The sequence below is a fragment of the Poecilia formosa genome, unplaced genomic scaffold (genome assembly GCF_000485575.1).
Source record: "Poecilia formosa unplaced genomic scaffold, Poecilia_formosa-5.1.2 Scaffold172, whole genome shotgun sequence".
In the NCBI taxonomy this organism is placed as follows: Eukaryota; Metazoa; Chordata; class Actinopteri; order Cyprinodontiformes; family Poeciliidae; genus Poecilia; species Poecilia formosa.
In genome coordinates this window covers 1,189,192-1,204,931 of record NW_006800111.1, presented here as the reverse complement: position 1 = coordinate 1,204,931, position 15,740 = coordinate 1,189,192, and the positions used below count along the sequence as shown (strand labels likewise).

Sequence of the window (15,740 nt, the reverse complement as noted above, 5' to 3'; positions counted from 1 at the left end):
TTTAAAAATGAGCTACATTCATATAGCACTTAGCTCAACAGCGTCATACTAGTTTGAAAAATATGATTTAATGAGTTTTGGAGCATCCTTAGACATTAGTTCACCAAGTTGCATTGAAACATACAGGATCATGAATTCGAGACAAAGTTTTGCTTAAGTTTCATTTTATGAGAAAATAATTGGAATGCTTTTAATGATACAAAATGACTGGTTCATTTTTCTTACTGTTATCTAAATGGGTATGTGGTTTACATGTGGTCACTTTAAGTTTTAAAATGGAATACAGTGTCAGGTTATTACAAAAGATTTATACTCCTTAAACTTTTTCAGATGTTACATCACATACATTGGCGTTTTTTGGTGTATGAAGTAAAAAAACAAACTGGAAATAAAATAACTTTTAGGTAAACATAGATGTGGAAGATAAATGTGTTGATTAATCTAAATTAAGTTGATTACAAGTACACGAAATTAGACTTTTTATCAAAGGAGTGGGATTTTTTTAGATTCATAACTTCATAATTTACAAGTTATGAATTACTTTAAAAATGGAGTGACGATTCTGTTTGAAAAGAAGAAACGGAAATTCTTAAGAGCAAAATGTTAATATATATACAGCAACCAGAATTTATTGGACTTATTAAACACTGACATGACATTACAGAAAAGCGCAGAGGGAAAGCATAAATGAAGTTAACCCGTAGACTGTTAATCTAAACTTTCATTTGATAAAGAGTGTACAAAATGGAGCAGCTGTGGGCCCTCTACTTTAGTTCTCATTCAAACATTGTTGATGTCATAGTTTTCTAATAAAACTGGTATGACAACATACATTTTTTGATACAAGTACAAAAAAAAATAAGGAAGGGATGTTGGTCTCTTTTGTTTAAATATGATGTGAAGAGCGCTGAGGAGGACGGTGGAAACTTCAATCGTCTAGAAAGTCGTCATCGAGGTTGACGTCTGTGGTGTCGATGTCATCCAGCTCCATGTTGTCCAGGTCCACTTCCAACTCATCTAGAGTCTGCAGAGAAACCCAGATGAGATGTTCTTCACTTAAGATGCCCTATATAAATTGGACTATGCACATGTGAAATGAAGAGAAGAAAGCCCAACCTTCTCTTTCTCTGACTGTGCGAATGTAAGCTTTTCCTCCTCTTCCTCCTCCTTTTCCTCCTCCTCCTTTTCCTCCTCCTCCTCCTCCTCCTCCTCGTTGTGAACTGCTGCTTCAGGAGTTGCGGGTTTGGGCTGTGAAGGCGTCTCGGAGGCTGCTGGCACCGAGCTGGATTCATCGCTCTCTTTTGTCTGCCAAGGAAGGCGTGATGAATGATCAGAGACAAGAAATGTACCGAGGGTTTGACTTTTAGGCTGCCTACCAGCAGAATCCCATCTTTGCAGATTACAGAAGGGAGACTTGTGATTTATCATTTTAAGAGAAAAACGGTACTGTAAACAAACCTGGGGCATGAAGGGAACAAAGGTGCCTTTGGGTTCGTAACCCTGAGCCTCCTCCAGAATATTTCTGTCTTCATTGGGCTTAAAATAGAAAGAAAGATCATTTTGTTACATGATTAGCATCCATTTTACCCAGTTCTAAATCACTGCTAGCCCTACAGAGCAAGACACATGGCTTTTATTTCATTTACCACCAGCCATTGGACTTACTGTAACAAGTGGATAATCTTTGGCGGGCCTGGAGCTGCCGATGCAGGTCTCTCTCAGGTAATGTTCGGCTGCAAATGCTTCTCTCAGCCCAGGGAAGAGATTTTCATACTCTGTGGGGTCTGCGAGTGATTCAGCAGCCTGCAGTGGAGACGAAATAGACAAATATTTAATAGTCTTGCAATGTTCACTAAAATACAGCAGAAATATCAGGAAAAAGGGGTTTAATTTCAGCCATTTATATTATTTATAAAGATACGATGGTGGTGATGGATCTGACCTTCTGGTTGACTTTAGCCAAACTCTCCCTCCACAGTTTGACCACACGGGACACCTGGCTGGGCAGGTATGTCCGCGCCAGGAATGCTGCCTCCGGTAGTCTGTTAGTCTTGATGAGGAGCTCCAGACACTGATCCAGTCTGGAAAAGTAGATTTTTTTTTTTAAAGTGCTACAAAGGCAGCCACTTTTTAAGGTATGTTGCACAAGTACGCACACACAGATCCGATACTTACTTCCCTTGGAGGAAATACGTCATGAAGGCCACGTTGTTCTTGCCGTCCCTTTCTGCCCCTTCGGCCAGCTTGCCCACCATGGTGGCGTTCCCCGAGGCGGTGGCGAGAAGGAGCAGGCCGCCGTAATCTTGAGCGTGGTGCAGGCACTCCTGGGCCAAGCCGAACTGGCACTTACTGATAGCCAGCTCAGCTAGCTGCTTCCATTTCTGCTCAGACTATTAAAAGGTCAAAACGACAATGATTAGCAATGGACTTGATGATGTCAACTGGAATATTAAGAATTGCAATGATTAGGGAAAACGATGCAATAATGAGGTTGCTCCTACTTCTGCTTCCACAGCCAGCTGGTAGGCGATTTTCAGCTCCCCCAGTTGTAAAGCCAACTCAAACCTGTGCTCTGGGTCTGTAGACACGGCCAGCGCCTGCTGTTTGAAACCCTGAAGAGACGAGACAAACCAAAGCCATCGGGCTGTAGGAAAACAAAGCTGACTTCATAAAAGAAAAACAAGGGCTGCAACTAACACGCATGTCTGTTATTGATTATTCTATCGATGAATTAGAGATAAAAATAAAAAGAACACACAGTCTGCAGATTTTTCACTTAAGCCTTTTCATACAATATTAAAAATACATTAAAAGATGCAAATAACTAATTCAATTCCTTTTTAAAATGAAAAATAAATACTTTAGTGAATGTTTGATCATTTGTAGCCAAGGATGCATCTGCAGCTAAAATACACTTTTAATATCAACATGTGAAGAGCTCAACGCTTTATGCTTCACTTAACATCAATACAGTGTACTGCTGATCTGCTGATTAGTTTTTGTATGAACCAATTAATAACTGTATAGCAAAAAGTACATAATAGGAGACTTTATTTATGTATTTTATTTATTTTTTTTCACAGAATTTGAACCAGGTCAAGTCAAAACGACACCCGTTCAGGAGTTCTGGCTAGAACATATTTACAGTAAGATTTTTTTTTTTTCTTTAATCTTAAATGCAAAATGTATATTGCTGCCCAGGTTTGGCTTAATTGCTACTCTTGACTATGTTGTTCTTACATCAAATGACCTTTTGAGTCTGGATTCTCCAGTTAACGATTAATCGCTTACTAAATTAGTTATTTAAATAACTGACTCGTCAAAATTAATCTGATGAATCGTTTCAGTCCCAAGTAAGAACGGGAGGGGGGAAAAAAAGACACTTAAGTGTGTAAAATGAACTCAGTTATCTGTAAGACTTGTGAAAAGCATTGTAAGGACTAAGTTATTTTTAAAACACATTTCTTACAGTTTTTTTTCCCCTGTTTGCTAAACTTTTACTCTATATGCAAAAAAAAACATAAAGAAGGGGTGTTTCTCGCTTGAATAAAAAGAAATTTGCCCTGACTGAATCGTCTTACCTGTTTCTCCAGGAAATGTGCAACCCTGGTCCGTTGCTCTTTGGGGATTGTGGGGAGCACCTTGTCTGCCATCCCAAAGTCTCTTCTCATCACAGCAGTCTGATACTCCAGGACAGAAACCAGGAGGGAGAAGCTGACTATGTTGAGCTCCTTGTCTCCAAGGTAAAGACGGTCGTCCTTTGGGATGTAACCCAGCAGGTACATGGTCCTGCAGGGAGAAAAAAAAAAACAAGAACGATGAAGACGTCTGGATCACTCACGGCAGGGGGTAAAAGTATATTTCTTTGCATTGCCCCATCCCAAGACAACCAAATGTAAGCAATCGGTCCCACCTGTCCAGATGTGCAATAGTCACAATCTCTCCTCCTACGTAGTAGTTGAGTCTGTTTACAGAACTGGTGTAGATGAAGCAGTCTCCAACCCAAAGCCCAGTCTTCACGATCTCCTGGATTTCTCCCAGCACCTGGGCACATATCAATACAAATGAATGTTACACATTTATAATAAAAATGTTTGAATTATTACAATGTTTGAATGTATGATGATGAATGTATGATGGATAAGGTTTTTGAAAATATTTCCCCCAGTATTGTGTCTTATTTTTTTGAATTCTTTAAATTAAAAAAAAAAAAAAGATTTTGCATAAGAATAAAAATCCAAAGATCTTCATTCTAAATACAAACAATTTGAATACTTTGTAACCCAGAGGACAAAAATCTACAACAAAAAAAAGTATTGTAGTTGTAATTTCAGCATCTTCATTCAACTTGAAAACTCTAGACGTTGTCTCTTCTGTAGACAACATGGCCACATTGTAAATAGTAGAAACAGCAGCAATGAACAGTGATTTAGCCAATCTATCACAGACAATAAACCAAATGTTGCATAAGAGAAAATTCATTCAAATACTGACCTCAAAGGCGTCTTCGATTCCATCCTCTGTTACGCCCTCATTGTTTTCCTGAGAGGCGGCTATTTTTTCTGCCATGTAACGGAGAATGAAGAAGGACTCCTCTGTGGCAATGCAAACCAACTCACCAGAGTCTGACCAAAAGATCTATATGAAATATGAAAGAGGAGAAGGAAAAAAAGATTAGAAGAACCCATTTGAAGAGGACTCATGGAGAACAGCCATCGATAGGGCTTTATTCAGGGTTTCTGCAAGCTTTAGTTAAATTTTAAATCTATATGAGTCACGAAAGAATGTGTGCAAACTAAACTAATAATTGCATTTATAATGTTTGATAACATCAGAAAATATCGAGGTTAATTCCTTAAATAAGCAACAATAAGCAGGCTTATTTTAGGTGAAGCGTGAATTTCTGGGTCTTCTGGTTTAGGTAGGAATAACCCAGATTTATCAGCCAACACTCCAATAAATAGAACAAAGAATTGCTCCAAGTATATTTCTAAAAAAACATAAATACGTAAAATAACCAGTAGAAACATGAAAAACACAAGGGAAGACGAGTAATTTTAGAATTATGTGGATAATGTGAATTTATTTAAGCCTAATATTGAGCTAACAACTTTAAAGACCCTGCAGAAACACTGTCATTATACAATGCAAACATAAATATTCCAAAATTATCCAAATAGGTAAAACCCAGGAAGCGAATGGCTTACGTGCTTGGGCTGGATCTCAATGCGGCGAATTAGCTCCGTGTTCTCCCAGTCATAAAATGCCAGGCCGTTCACAGACCTCACCCCGAGTAAGAAACCCCCGTAGATCCCTGAAAAGCCAACACATTCAGTGAATCAAATCTATTTATTTGCTTCCAAAACCACAAATTTGGCAAGAAACAGTGAGTGGATTACCTTCTGCTCCAAAGTCGGGTTTAAAGGATTTCTTTTCTTTAAAGTTTTTGAAGATTTTGACAATACTGTTGCTTTCTCTGATGGCATATCTGTTGCAAAGCACACATTTCATCGGATGGTTGTTAATAGCAACCCAATGAAAATAATATATCAACGCTTACTTTTCAAACTGTGAATACTCACTCGGACGAGTCGTGGGCCCAGACGAACTCCTGAGCTGAACCGAAGCTCTTGTTCCTCAGAGCCATAGCGGTGTAGATGATATACTCCCCATCGCCACATACCACAACAAACCTGGCAACACACAAATTAGTAACATATGATTACAAATGTTTTCTTTTACATTCAGCATTTTTACCAGAAGAAGCCGTTTCATACCGTCCATTCGGGTTATGCTGGATGGTTTGAGGGTAAATCTCACAGCTGCCCATATCTTTGACAGCCAGCGGCAGTCTCTCCCCGTCCTTGATTTCAGCTTCGCCCATGGCCTTCAGGTTGGCTTGCTGTATTTCACTGTGTTTAGCCCAGATGATCTTTCCGTTGGTGTCCATAGACATGGCTGGTTCCTCCCGACCAACCTACCCAGAATATTAACAATGTACGTTAGAATTTTTACTTCAAAAAAAAAAAAAAAAAAAAAAAAACCTTTACAGCTTTCTCTAAACAACTTTTCCATCCACTCACTTTGATAATGATGCTGCCTTCGTCATATCCCAGTGCCACATTGTTGGAGCCTCTAAGACCACACACACACCACACTCGCTCCATGCCATAGTTGAGTGTGCTTTCCAGGCGGTATGTGCTGGAGTGCCAGATTCGCACCGTACCTTGAGGAAAAAAAAAAGATAGAAAGATTAATCAATGAGCAATTGGTCAACGTTAGAAATATGTGTATCGGCGTGTGAGACTGAGAGGGATTTCTGCGCACCATCCTCAGATCCTGTGATAATAATGGGCAGCTCAGGGTGAAAGCTGACACAGGAGACATTCTGGGCGTGGCCCTCCAGAGTCTGAACGCAGGTCTTGTTCTGCAACAAACAGAAATATTAATATAAAGAAATTACATGTAGAGAAACAGAATTTTTGAGCACTGTACGCTGCAATCTTTGTGAAAAAAATAAAGAAAACATTTTTTCAAAATAAAAACACACACTAAAAGGATTGATAAGTTTTCTAACCTGGTAGTCCCAAATCTTGACCTGGCGGTCATCTGCACCTGAAATCAGGTAGGGCTTGTCTCCTCCGCTGTAGTAGTCAATGCAGTTGACTCCTTTCTCATGACCCTCCAAAGTGAAGTTGGGAGAAGAAGAGCCCAGCTGCCAAACCTGTGCAAGACAAGAATGTGCTACAATCTTTACAAAGTGGTCCCTAGCAGATGGTGAATTGCAATCTGATCTGGGTGTGTCATAACACATTCAACAATAAGGTGTAATACGCTTTTTTTTTTAGATGCACAAATAAATAGGTCAGAGATCAGAAAGACACTTTGATTGGTTCTGTTCGATACATAAAAAAATGGTAAATTAATTGCTTCCCCTATTCATTAAATATTTCAAAACTAAGAACTCTCACTATGTTTATTCATTATAGACATATACCAACGGTAGGTACTTTGATGCACTGTTGAGATAAAAAAATAGAACATAATAATAATAATAATAATAATAATAATAATAATAAAGGAGTAATATTATGCATTCATACAAAATTTGGGATTATCTTGTAAATCTCTTGTTTTGTTGGAATCAAAACTAACACCTCCTAATCTCCTAATCTTCTGAAGTATTTACATTAAATACTTCAGAAGCATTGCAGATAGGCATTAGATGTCATTATCGGCATAAAATACAGATTAGAAACACGACTACAGTGACAGCAAATGTGGCAACTTGCTCGCTGCAAGACACATACCTTAATCGTTCTGTCCAATGAGGCGCTGGCAAACTGGTTGTTGTCCTTGGGGTTGATGACAATCTGCATAACATAATGAGTGTGACCCTCAAACACTTGGCTGCACGTCCACTTCTTTTCCCAGTCCCACAGCTTGATCAGCATATCATCTGCACAGACACAAAAACACAATCATCCTCATGTGCACCAAAATATACACAGCAGAAGCCTATCGTGTGTCTTAGTCAATAGCCTACCACTGCTGGTTAGGATGTACGGCTGGGTTGGATGAACAGCAATGCAACGGATATAGTCAGAATGGGCCTCAAACATATGGACCCTCTCCAAGGTGTTGTAGTTAAACACACGGATCTGCATGTCATCCTGTCAGGACAGAAATAAGCATGAATACATTAACATAATGTACAGTATGATGTGGAATAATTACTATCCACATCATACTGTACATGTGGATAGTAATGTACAGCATTACATTACTATCCACTTTAGGTGATGTGAATAAACAAATAAACATGTTACTCACTGCTCCGGTGATGACCCAGTTCTTCCTGGCCACAAACTTGGACGCTCTGACAGGCAGGTCACACACCTCAAAAGTCTTGACCAGAGTCTAAAAATACACACAGAGGTTAGTGAATATAGAATACGATGTTATCCCCTTTGTCTCCAAAACAAATGTGATCATTATTTAGAGTAACATTTTTACTATCAGGATGTATTATCATTATCATTGCATTACTCAAAAAAGTGCATATTTTGTGCAACCCCACTCGGTGATTTCTCTTTAAATCGTTTTCATACCTGCGTTTCGTGGTTCCATACGCAGACGCTGCCGTTGTAGAGACTGGCCAGCATCCATGGCTCGGTTGGGTGAAGATCCACACTCTTTACTCGGTCCGACCGGGCTGTTAGCCTCCTCTTAATGTCCAGCCTCAGAGGCTTCATAGATAAAAACAATAATGTGATTCCATACGCTGAGAAAACACACTATACAGCTAAGAACCGAAATGTGATTTATATCAACAGTTAGCGGCTAACACTGAACATGAACGACTTTACGCGACATAAATTATTTAATATATATGCATTATGAGACGTAAAATACGAAACATAACTCTACCAAGAAAGGTTTTAACATTTAAGGTCGAGGAAATATTTCAGCCTAAGCATTTTTTAGAAAGTTATCTCATATTAACTGACGCTCATTAGCCGCTAAGCTAACTCCAAGAGACTACTTCCATTTGACATTTCCTCAACATTTTTAAAGTTAATCGAGCATCTCAGCTGAAATATATCGAAACAATGCAAACGCATATGCCTTTAAAATGTAACTTACCATGTTTTATCCCCGTGTTATCGCAGTTTGATTGAATAAAATCGTTGCTAGCACTTCGGTCGGGGGGTTCTATTACAGTGAGCAGTGCATTGGACACTGACGTGGAACTTCCTGGAAGAAAATCTCGCGAGAATCGTGTTCTGTAAATGGTGACGTGACATGTTGGGTTTTTAAATGACGGTGCCACAGTGGCAAATATGACTGATGTTAGTTCTCTAAGAATCAATATTGTTATATAACATATTTGCATCATATTACATTCGACATTGTTCTATTAGACATTATTACGTTGAAACACCAATCATCCATAAGTTTATACAGTTACTAAAGTGTGTTATCAAAAAGTGTTGACCTGGGTATTCAAAAGCTTATGTATGGTAGAGGCACAGAAAACCAGGTATGCCAGCTCATGCTTTTAAAATAATTCATATTTTGCTCTAGACACGCCAGCTGAATGTTTTACCTGGGTTCAGGACAAGTCAATCATATAGAACCTACATCCATGGTAACTAGCCGAAAATGTATTAATATTTACAATACTGCACTATATAAACTATATATAGTTTATATAGTGCTGGGACTTCAGTTGAATACCTGTGCTTTATTAAGATGAGATTTAGATTGAGTTTACCAGTTGAAAACATGCTCAAGTTAACATGGCTGCAAGCAAATACCATGTATAAAAGAGCTTCATCAGACTTTTTTTTTTTTCTTCGTGTGTGGTGGTAATCTTTCTTTTCCAAAAGTCCTTTGGAACCTTATTAGAGTGCAAAGTATCATATACCCTGAAACCTTTTAAGATTTTAAGCAAAAATCTGCTAGCCCCTGACTAAAAACCAGAGGGCATGACGAGGGTCTTTCAAACAGGATGATGATCTGAAATGGTTGGGAAAAAACTTTTTCAGTGGTCATTTTACATATAAAACTTTTAAAAACTCAAATGGGCCTGTAGAGGAGAGTCCATGGGGAAAAACCTGTGTCTCTGGATGACCTGGAGAAATTATTATGAAAAGAGGTCAAGGATTCCACTCTCTGTCATGTATACAAAACGTGTTATGATCCAACCTTCTGATTTACTAAAGGAAAGAAAAAGAGATACATTTCATTTATTTATTTAGCTAGTTATTTTTATATCTATTTTTTTTGCAAGTAATTGTTTCTCAATTGTTTTTTCATATTTTGCTATTAAATTACAAATTCATGTTAAGGGCTTCTACTCATCTGTACTTGTAATGATTTGTAATGTTGTGTAAGCATTTCTGGTTCAGTACAGGGTCAACTAATTATGGCAAAATAATCCTGCATGATACAGTTTAGAACACAGGAAATTCATTGTATGCAGGACAATCTGATTAGGGAAAAGCTTGCCGATTGAAGGTGGACCACTTGTTCAGCTTTCTTGTCCAGCTGAGCTGCTGCAAAATCTCTGATGTTAGATTAAACTTTGGGAGTTTTGCACACTTTAGCGATGAAATAAGTGATGTCAAATGTCAAAAGGGAATAAAAAGTAACAGCATTAAGGGGACTTGTGTTATAAAACTGAGTATGCAGCGTTTAGAAAGAACATTTTATGGAGGCTAAATTTAAATGTACTCCTATGGCGTCAGACTTTGTTTTGACCCCAGCCTCACATCATCATCTTTATTAGCCTAAAAAGCCAGAAAGAGAAATCAATGGCCCTCTGGGGAACCATAAATACACACAACCCACAGGTCAAATCGTGGCAACATGAGAAAGCGCATGAAACCAGAGGAGGCAGAACAACAGTGCGAGAAGCAAAAGCAGCAATGGATGAACAAAGAGATTCAGGCACAACCTGGAAAAATTAGTGCTGGCAATGCAAACATTGAGCTACAATGCCTACTCATTTGGAGCTCAGTGTGGGCAGAGTGATTGGCTCTTATTTCCATAATCTGAATGTGTAGCTGGAGACATCTTCTGTTCTGACAACTGTTCACTTCGGTGTCAGATCAAGAAAATGATGGAATATAGTCAAATTATAGGTTTGATACTTTTATTACCTTTTTATTACCAACATTACTGTAGTTATATTTGTCAATAGCTCATTCTTCTTGGTAACGCTACCTGTGATCCCACGTTTTTCTCGTCTACAAAGTTGAGAGTGTTGAGGAAATGCATAGATTCATTGAGATCTCTCAACCTCTTATGTGCCATCTGGACCCACTTCCTGCCCTGGTGGTTTCATCATGTTTATACAGTGAATATATAGTAAACTGGAAGAAAGCATTTCAGAGACTGCAAAAGAATTGGACGGCGAGTTGGGCCTGAAAACCAAAATTTATCCTCAGTGCATTTTTGTATTTATATGTTTAATAGTGGATTATAACACCAGGAAAGAACATGGAAAAAATCAGAAAGCCAATTTTTTTTTATATAGATTTCTTTTTCTAATTATGTCAACCATTAAAGGCAAATTTGAATGAATAAATGGATGAATGACTCATGTAGCGTGTTTTGTGCACCTCAGCAAATTTCTCATTTTAGTTTTGCTAACTTTTTGTGTCTTTCTGCTGCTGGAGGCACAGAACAAGCCTCTTTGTCCCAATGCTCATTTAGAATAGAGCAAAGTTATGGTTCTAGAAAAACTGCTACCACACCTTCTGAAACAAACAGACTGATCTGCAGCAAATTACATATCCATTGTTTGTTCTCGTGTAGCGTTTTATATTTTTACTACTTATTAGAACATTTTGACGTAAAAGCTTTGACTTTTACTTGACTTTTGAGGAGCATTTCACCTGGGGACACATGCATCGTTTGATTTAGAGTCGTGGACCCCAGCTCTGGACATTGGTAAAATCTGCAGGATGGTGGCTAATAAGATTTGCAAATTGGAGACCATGACACAGGGTTCCAGACACAGAAATTGACACGTGACACTGTTGAGAGGTGCTTCATTTATTGATTAACTCCTGTTAATATCAGCTGTACACTCTCAAAGAACTTCAGAGAAATAGAATCTGCGCACCGCATCTCGTTTGATTCTTATTCTGGGGACTGATTTGATCAAAAAAGGAAGACCAGAGCAATTCGGCCCAGTCAGATGTCATCAGTTTACATCAAAAACAGTTTGCTAAAGATCTTCCTCATTTCCACTAAACTTTTTCTCAATCTGGCTCAACTTTCAGATCAGCTAGCAGTGTGCAAACGTTCAGCTCATCTAAACCTGCTCATCATCAAAGCATCCGCTCTGAGACAAAATAATACAGCATTACTTCATTGTTTCGTGCCTCCCTGGCTTGACAACTAAGGCAACAATTCAAATTGAATACAACTGATTTCAGTGATTGTGAAATCAACGTGAGTAGTAGCAGGGTCAAAGAATGCTGGATGTTGCTGGGTATGGTCAATCTGGTGAGTCTTTTTGAGCCAGTTTCTGTTGGATCACTCTGTGTTGGTGAATAAGGCCAGGTTAGGTTTTCTTGAAAACCTGCTTGCAAACAGCGCCTCCAGCTCTCAGCTCCTGCAGAAGAAATATAAAATGAAATAAAAAAAAGAACTTCAGCACTTATAGATTTACCGACAAGAGACGACGTTTCCACTGACAATGTCAGCTTGATGGAAATTTCACAATAAGTTCAACATTAACCCACATTAAACCCCATGCTTTAGGATTGGAGCGGCTGCAAAAAAATATTTATATTATTGATAAAAGATAGAAGTTAAAAAACCCTACACATTAATAAATCTAGATTTTCAATCAAAAAATAAATACCCTTCCTTTTTGTAAAAGAATTATGTTTTAGTTATAATGTAAAAACCAAATAAATAAATAAAATGAGTTTTTTTATTATTATTATTTATACTGTTGGCAGCTATAAAACTATTTGATCCATGTTAGAGCATTCAAACAAATGCAACCATTTTTCTGAAAAACTATCCATCCCACACTTTCACTTAGTGAAATAAAAAATATGATCTCAATAAATATCGTGTCTACTATCGTTTGTTCAAACATGCAATATATTTTCCACCACCAGAGGTCCCTGTTGCCCTGAAATCAGCCGCTCCTCAAAATGTTGGGAGAAATCCTGTAATGCCTAATTTCATGGCCGCAGCCCGAAAACATCTGCTGGCATCACTTAAACCAAATAATTTGGGAAATTACTTTTACTTTGCTTTCATAGCAGTAATCACACTGGAGAAAATCTTATATTATCGAGCTAATAAAATGGTAATGCGCTTGTCATTACTCGTGATTAAGGCTTTTGAATGATTTTTTTTTAAACTGCAGATACATCAGAATATTAAGAATCTCTTGCGCATGCATAATTTCACTGATCTCATTGCAAGTCAGTTTAAGGGAAATATATTCCGAAGGCACAGAGCTGGTTGGCGAATTCAAACTGGAGTCACACATGAAGAGATATATGCGTTTCACATACTGTGCCGAGAGCCATTGTTGATCTGGATTAAAGTGTCTAAATTGCTTCGATTAATATTCATGCCAGGAGCCGCTGTTTTCTCACCAGATGAAGCTCGTCTCCCTCCACCCATTGGGTCCATCCTCTTCCTTCTATTTCTCCCTTCTGAACACACACTAGTTTGTCTCCCTCCCAGGTGACGGTGGTCTGTCAGGAGCCACAAGAATAAAAATAAAAGTAAGCATTACTTACAGAGGCATTTCAAAAAGATACATACAAGTAGAACGATAAAACAACCAGAGGCGAAATAAAAAAAGCTGAAATTGTGGAAGCTCTGGAAGCAGGTTAAAATAAAACGTGAATTAAATTTTAAATAATAAAATAAAGAGTTAATGAATGTACTTTAAAAGCTGATTACAAACAGACTATCTAAACGCACTCCCTTCCATCCGACATCCATAAATTAAACACCAGTCTCCCTTGTTCCCCGTTTTCTAATTATTCCCACACACGTGAATCTCTCTTGAGCAGCCTCCTACCAGTCAAGAGCTTATCTGTAATCAGCCTATCAGTATACAAACCCCTCTTTCAATGGGATCGCAGGCTAATCTTTGATCCTATTCAGCATTCAGAAACACAGTCTGGTTAAATAAGTCCTGACTTTGACGCTGCCCGTTTCAGCGCTCCCCCCTACCCCCAGTCACGGAGAAGACTGCTTAAAAAAATATAATAATAATAATAATAATAATAATAATAATAATAATAATAATAATAATAATAATAAGAAGAAGAAGAAGAAGAAGAAGAAGAAGAAGAAGAATAAAAAGTCTGTGGAGAAAGTTTTGGAGTGAGAGGGAAAGTTGTGTAAAAAAAAAAAATGACCAGCTCTCACCACACCATCTGCTCATTAAACTGTAGTCTGGAGAGGTGGTGGTGGGGGTGGGCTCCTACTAAATCAGCCCACAGATTGCAGCATCCGAGTCTATCCGCGCCACAGGCATCCACACTTCTTTTTTTTTTTTTTTTTATCAATGCAACCACCAGCTGCCTGTGATGCACCACTGGTGGTGCTCCGCATAAATCCTCTCACCATGCATTTTCTGTCATCGACTCCTGTGAGATCCTCCTCAAACTCCTTGCCCACGTGGAAGTCCATGTTGTAGTTCTTGAAGGTACTGAGGGTCTTGATCATCAGGTGGTCCCCGTCTTGAACGATGTCCTTGTCAGGTTTCAGTAAAAGGGCAATTTTTCTTATGGCAACATTTACCTCTGCAACAATATGCAATTGCAATACATTTAGTTTTTTTGTTTTTGTTTTGTTTTATGAATGTAAAAACTATATAACTTTATGACAATTATCTACTTAGTCAGATCTAAATAAGGCTGGCCTGATGTGAACTCACCCAGAGCCTTCATGTACTCCTCAAAGTTGTCATTGGAAACCATTTTCCAGTATCCATTCATGTCGACGGGCATTTCGACTGCGTCTCTGCGGCTCTTTCTGGGAGGCTGGCCGGGGCAGATCCGCTGCGCTGTGCTCGGCCGCTGGAGAGGAGAGTGAGGGAAACGCTGCTAAAAGTCCCAATTTGAACCAAACTCGCTCTAATCCGATTACCTGCCGACTCTAATTTTTTTTAATTGAAATTATCGTTCGCACCTCCCTCTTCACCTCCCACAGCCGATAATCCGTATAATGTCTCAATCCCCTCAGCATACATACAGTAGGGAACCTGACGCGTGCAGATAGGATGTGTAATGTAAGAGGGGGGGAAAAAATACACAAAGACTTCTGTGTGCTTTATGCGGATGCAGGCTGTGCTTGTCTATGTGGGATTAGAATAAAAACCACATTGATTTTACACGCAGTTCCATTTTTGGAGCATATTTTTGTCTGTAAGCTGATTTTGTGGAGGCCTGCTTTATCGGCAAAATTAGCCTTACATCTGACTGCAGGGCAATTTAAAAATAGAAGATCAAACTCCCAGAGGTGTGTTACAGTCCTTATGTAACACACATTACAACCACACAATTCAATTTGATGGATTGTTGTGAGGTTAAAAGAGACAAGAAAAATAGTTTCTTAACAAATGTTTGCACTCAGCCTACCAGACACACCATAAAAAAAACTTGGTAACACTTTATTTGAAGGGGGGTGAATAAGACTGACATGACACTGTCATAAAAACCTGTCATGAACATGAATAAGCCTTCATGAATATTTATGACTGTTGTCATAAAGCGTCATTCGGTAAATTATGACACTTTTAATACAAAGTTGACATTATTCAAAATGTCTTTGTTATGACAACTTGACATTAACCAAGAAATCATTACTGATATAAATTTGTTGTAAAATAATTACTGATTGCACTTTAAAAACTAGGAAACTATGTTATTAAAGGTAAAGTTTAAACAGTAATGATTTATTTGTTAATGTCAAGTTGTCATAACAAAGACATTTTGAATAATGTCAACTTTGTATTAAAAGTGTCATAATTTACCGAATGACGCTTTATGACAACAGTCATAAATATTCATGAAGGCTTATTCATGTTCATGACATGTGTTATGTCATGTTTATGATGGTGTCATGACAGTCTTATTTCACCCCCTTCAAATAAAGTGTTACCATTTTATTTTATTTTTTTTTAGCCTCCAACAAGTTTTCTTCCACAATTATCCTGTGTTTACCTCCATCCATCATCCCAG

General features: G+C 38.3%; 2 protein-coding genes across 3 annotated transcripts; both read right to left on the bottom strand.

Annotated features, from left to right (window-relative positions):
• Window positions 1-603: 603 nt before the first annotated feature.
• Window positions 604-8,765, bottom strand: copb2 (COPI coat complex subunit beta 2). Of its 2 annotated transcripts, XM_007565141.2 has the most exons (23): window positions 8,647-8,765; window positions 8,112-8,249; window positions 7,834-7,920; window positions 7,547-7,673; window positions 7,311-7,459; window positions 6,578-6,724; window positions 6,328-6,427; window positions 6,084-6,226; window positions 5,778-5,977; window positions 5,583-5,693; window positions 5,400-5,488; window positions 5,208-5,314; window positions 4,495-4,638; window positions 3,914-4,044; window positions 3,582-3,789; window positions 2,502-2,612; window positions 2,176-2,390; window positions 1,943-2,081; window positions 1,666-1,803; window positions 1,459-1,536; window positions 1,201-1,305; window positions 1,117-1,167; window positions 604-1,024 (listed from the first exon to the last, which is right to left on the bottom strand). In XM_007565141.2, exons 1-23 carry the CDS (start codon window positions 8,647-8,649, stop codon window positions 929-931), a joined length of 2,817 nt encoding a protein of 938 aa, XP_007565203.1. In that variant the 5' UTR covers window positions 8,650-8,765; the 3' UTR covers window positions 604-928. The 2 variants fall into 2 exon arrangements, with proteins under 2 accessions (XP_007565203.1, XP_007565202.1); XM_007565140.2 differs by having other exon boundaries at window positions 1,117-1,305.
• A 2,782-nt stretch (window positions 8,766-11,547) lies between these two features.
• On the bottom strand, window positions 11,548-14,654 carry rbp1.1 (retinol binding protein 1, cellular, tandem duplicate 1). Its single transcript, XM_007565139.2, has 4 exons — window positions 14,435-14,654; window positions 14,122-14,300; window positions 13,137-13,238; window positions 11,548-12,130 (listed from the first exon to the last, which is right to left on the bottom strand). Exons 1-4 carry the CDS (start codon window positions 14,505-14,507, stop codon window positions 12,080-12,082), a joined length of 405 nt encoding a protein of 134 aa, XP_007565201.1. The 5' UTR covers window positions 14,508-14,654; the 3' UTR covers window positions 11,548-12,079.
• Window positions 14,655-15,740: the final 1,086 nt, after the last annotated feature.

Bases quoted from the DNA above. Each gene is read 5' to 3' on its own strand.
- copb2 (XM_007565140.2), bottom strand. The intron at 6,428-6,577 runs GTTAGAAAACTT...TGTTTGTTGCAG, and splicing joins TCAAGATTTGGGACTACCAG to AACAAGACCTGCGTTCAGAC. The intron at 2,391-2,501 runs GTAGGAGCAACC...ACCTTTTAATAG, and splicing joins AGCTGGCTGTGGAAGCAGAA to TCTGAGCAGAAATGGAAGCA.
- rbp1.1 (XM_007565139.2), bottom strand. From the start codon at position 14,507: ATGCCCGTCGACATGAATGGATACTGGAAAATGGTTTCCAATGACAAC. The intron at 14,301-14,434 runs GTGAGTTCACAT...ATATTGTTGCAG, and splicing joins GGAGTACATGAAGGCTCTGG to AGGTAAATGTTGCCATAAGA. The intron at 13,239-14,121 runs GTGAGAGGATTT...GGCTCCTGACAG, and splicing joins TCGATGACAGAAAATGCATG to ACCACCGTCACCTGGGAGGG.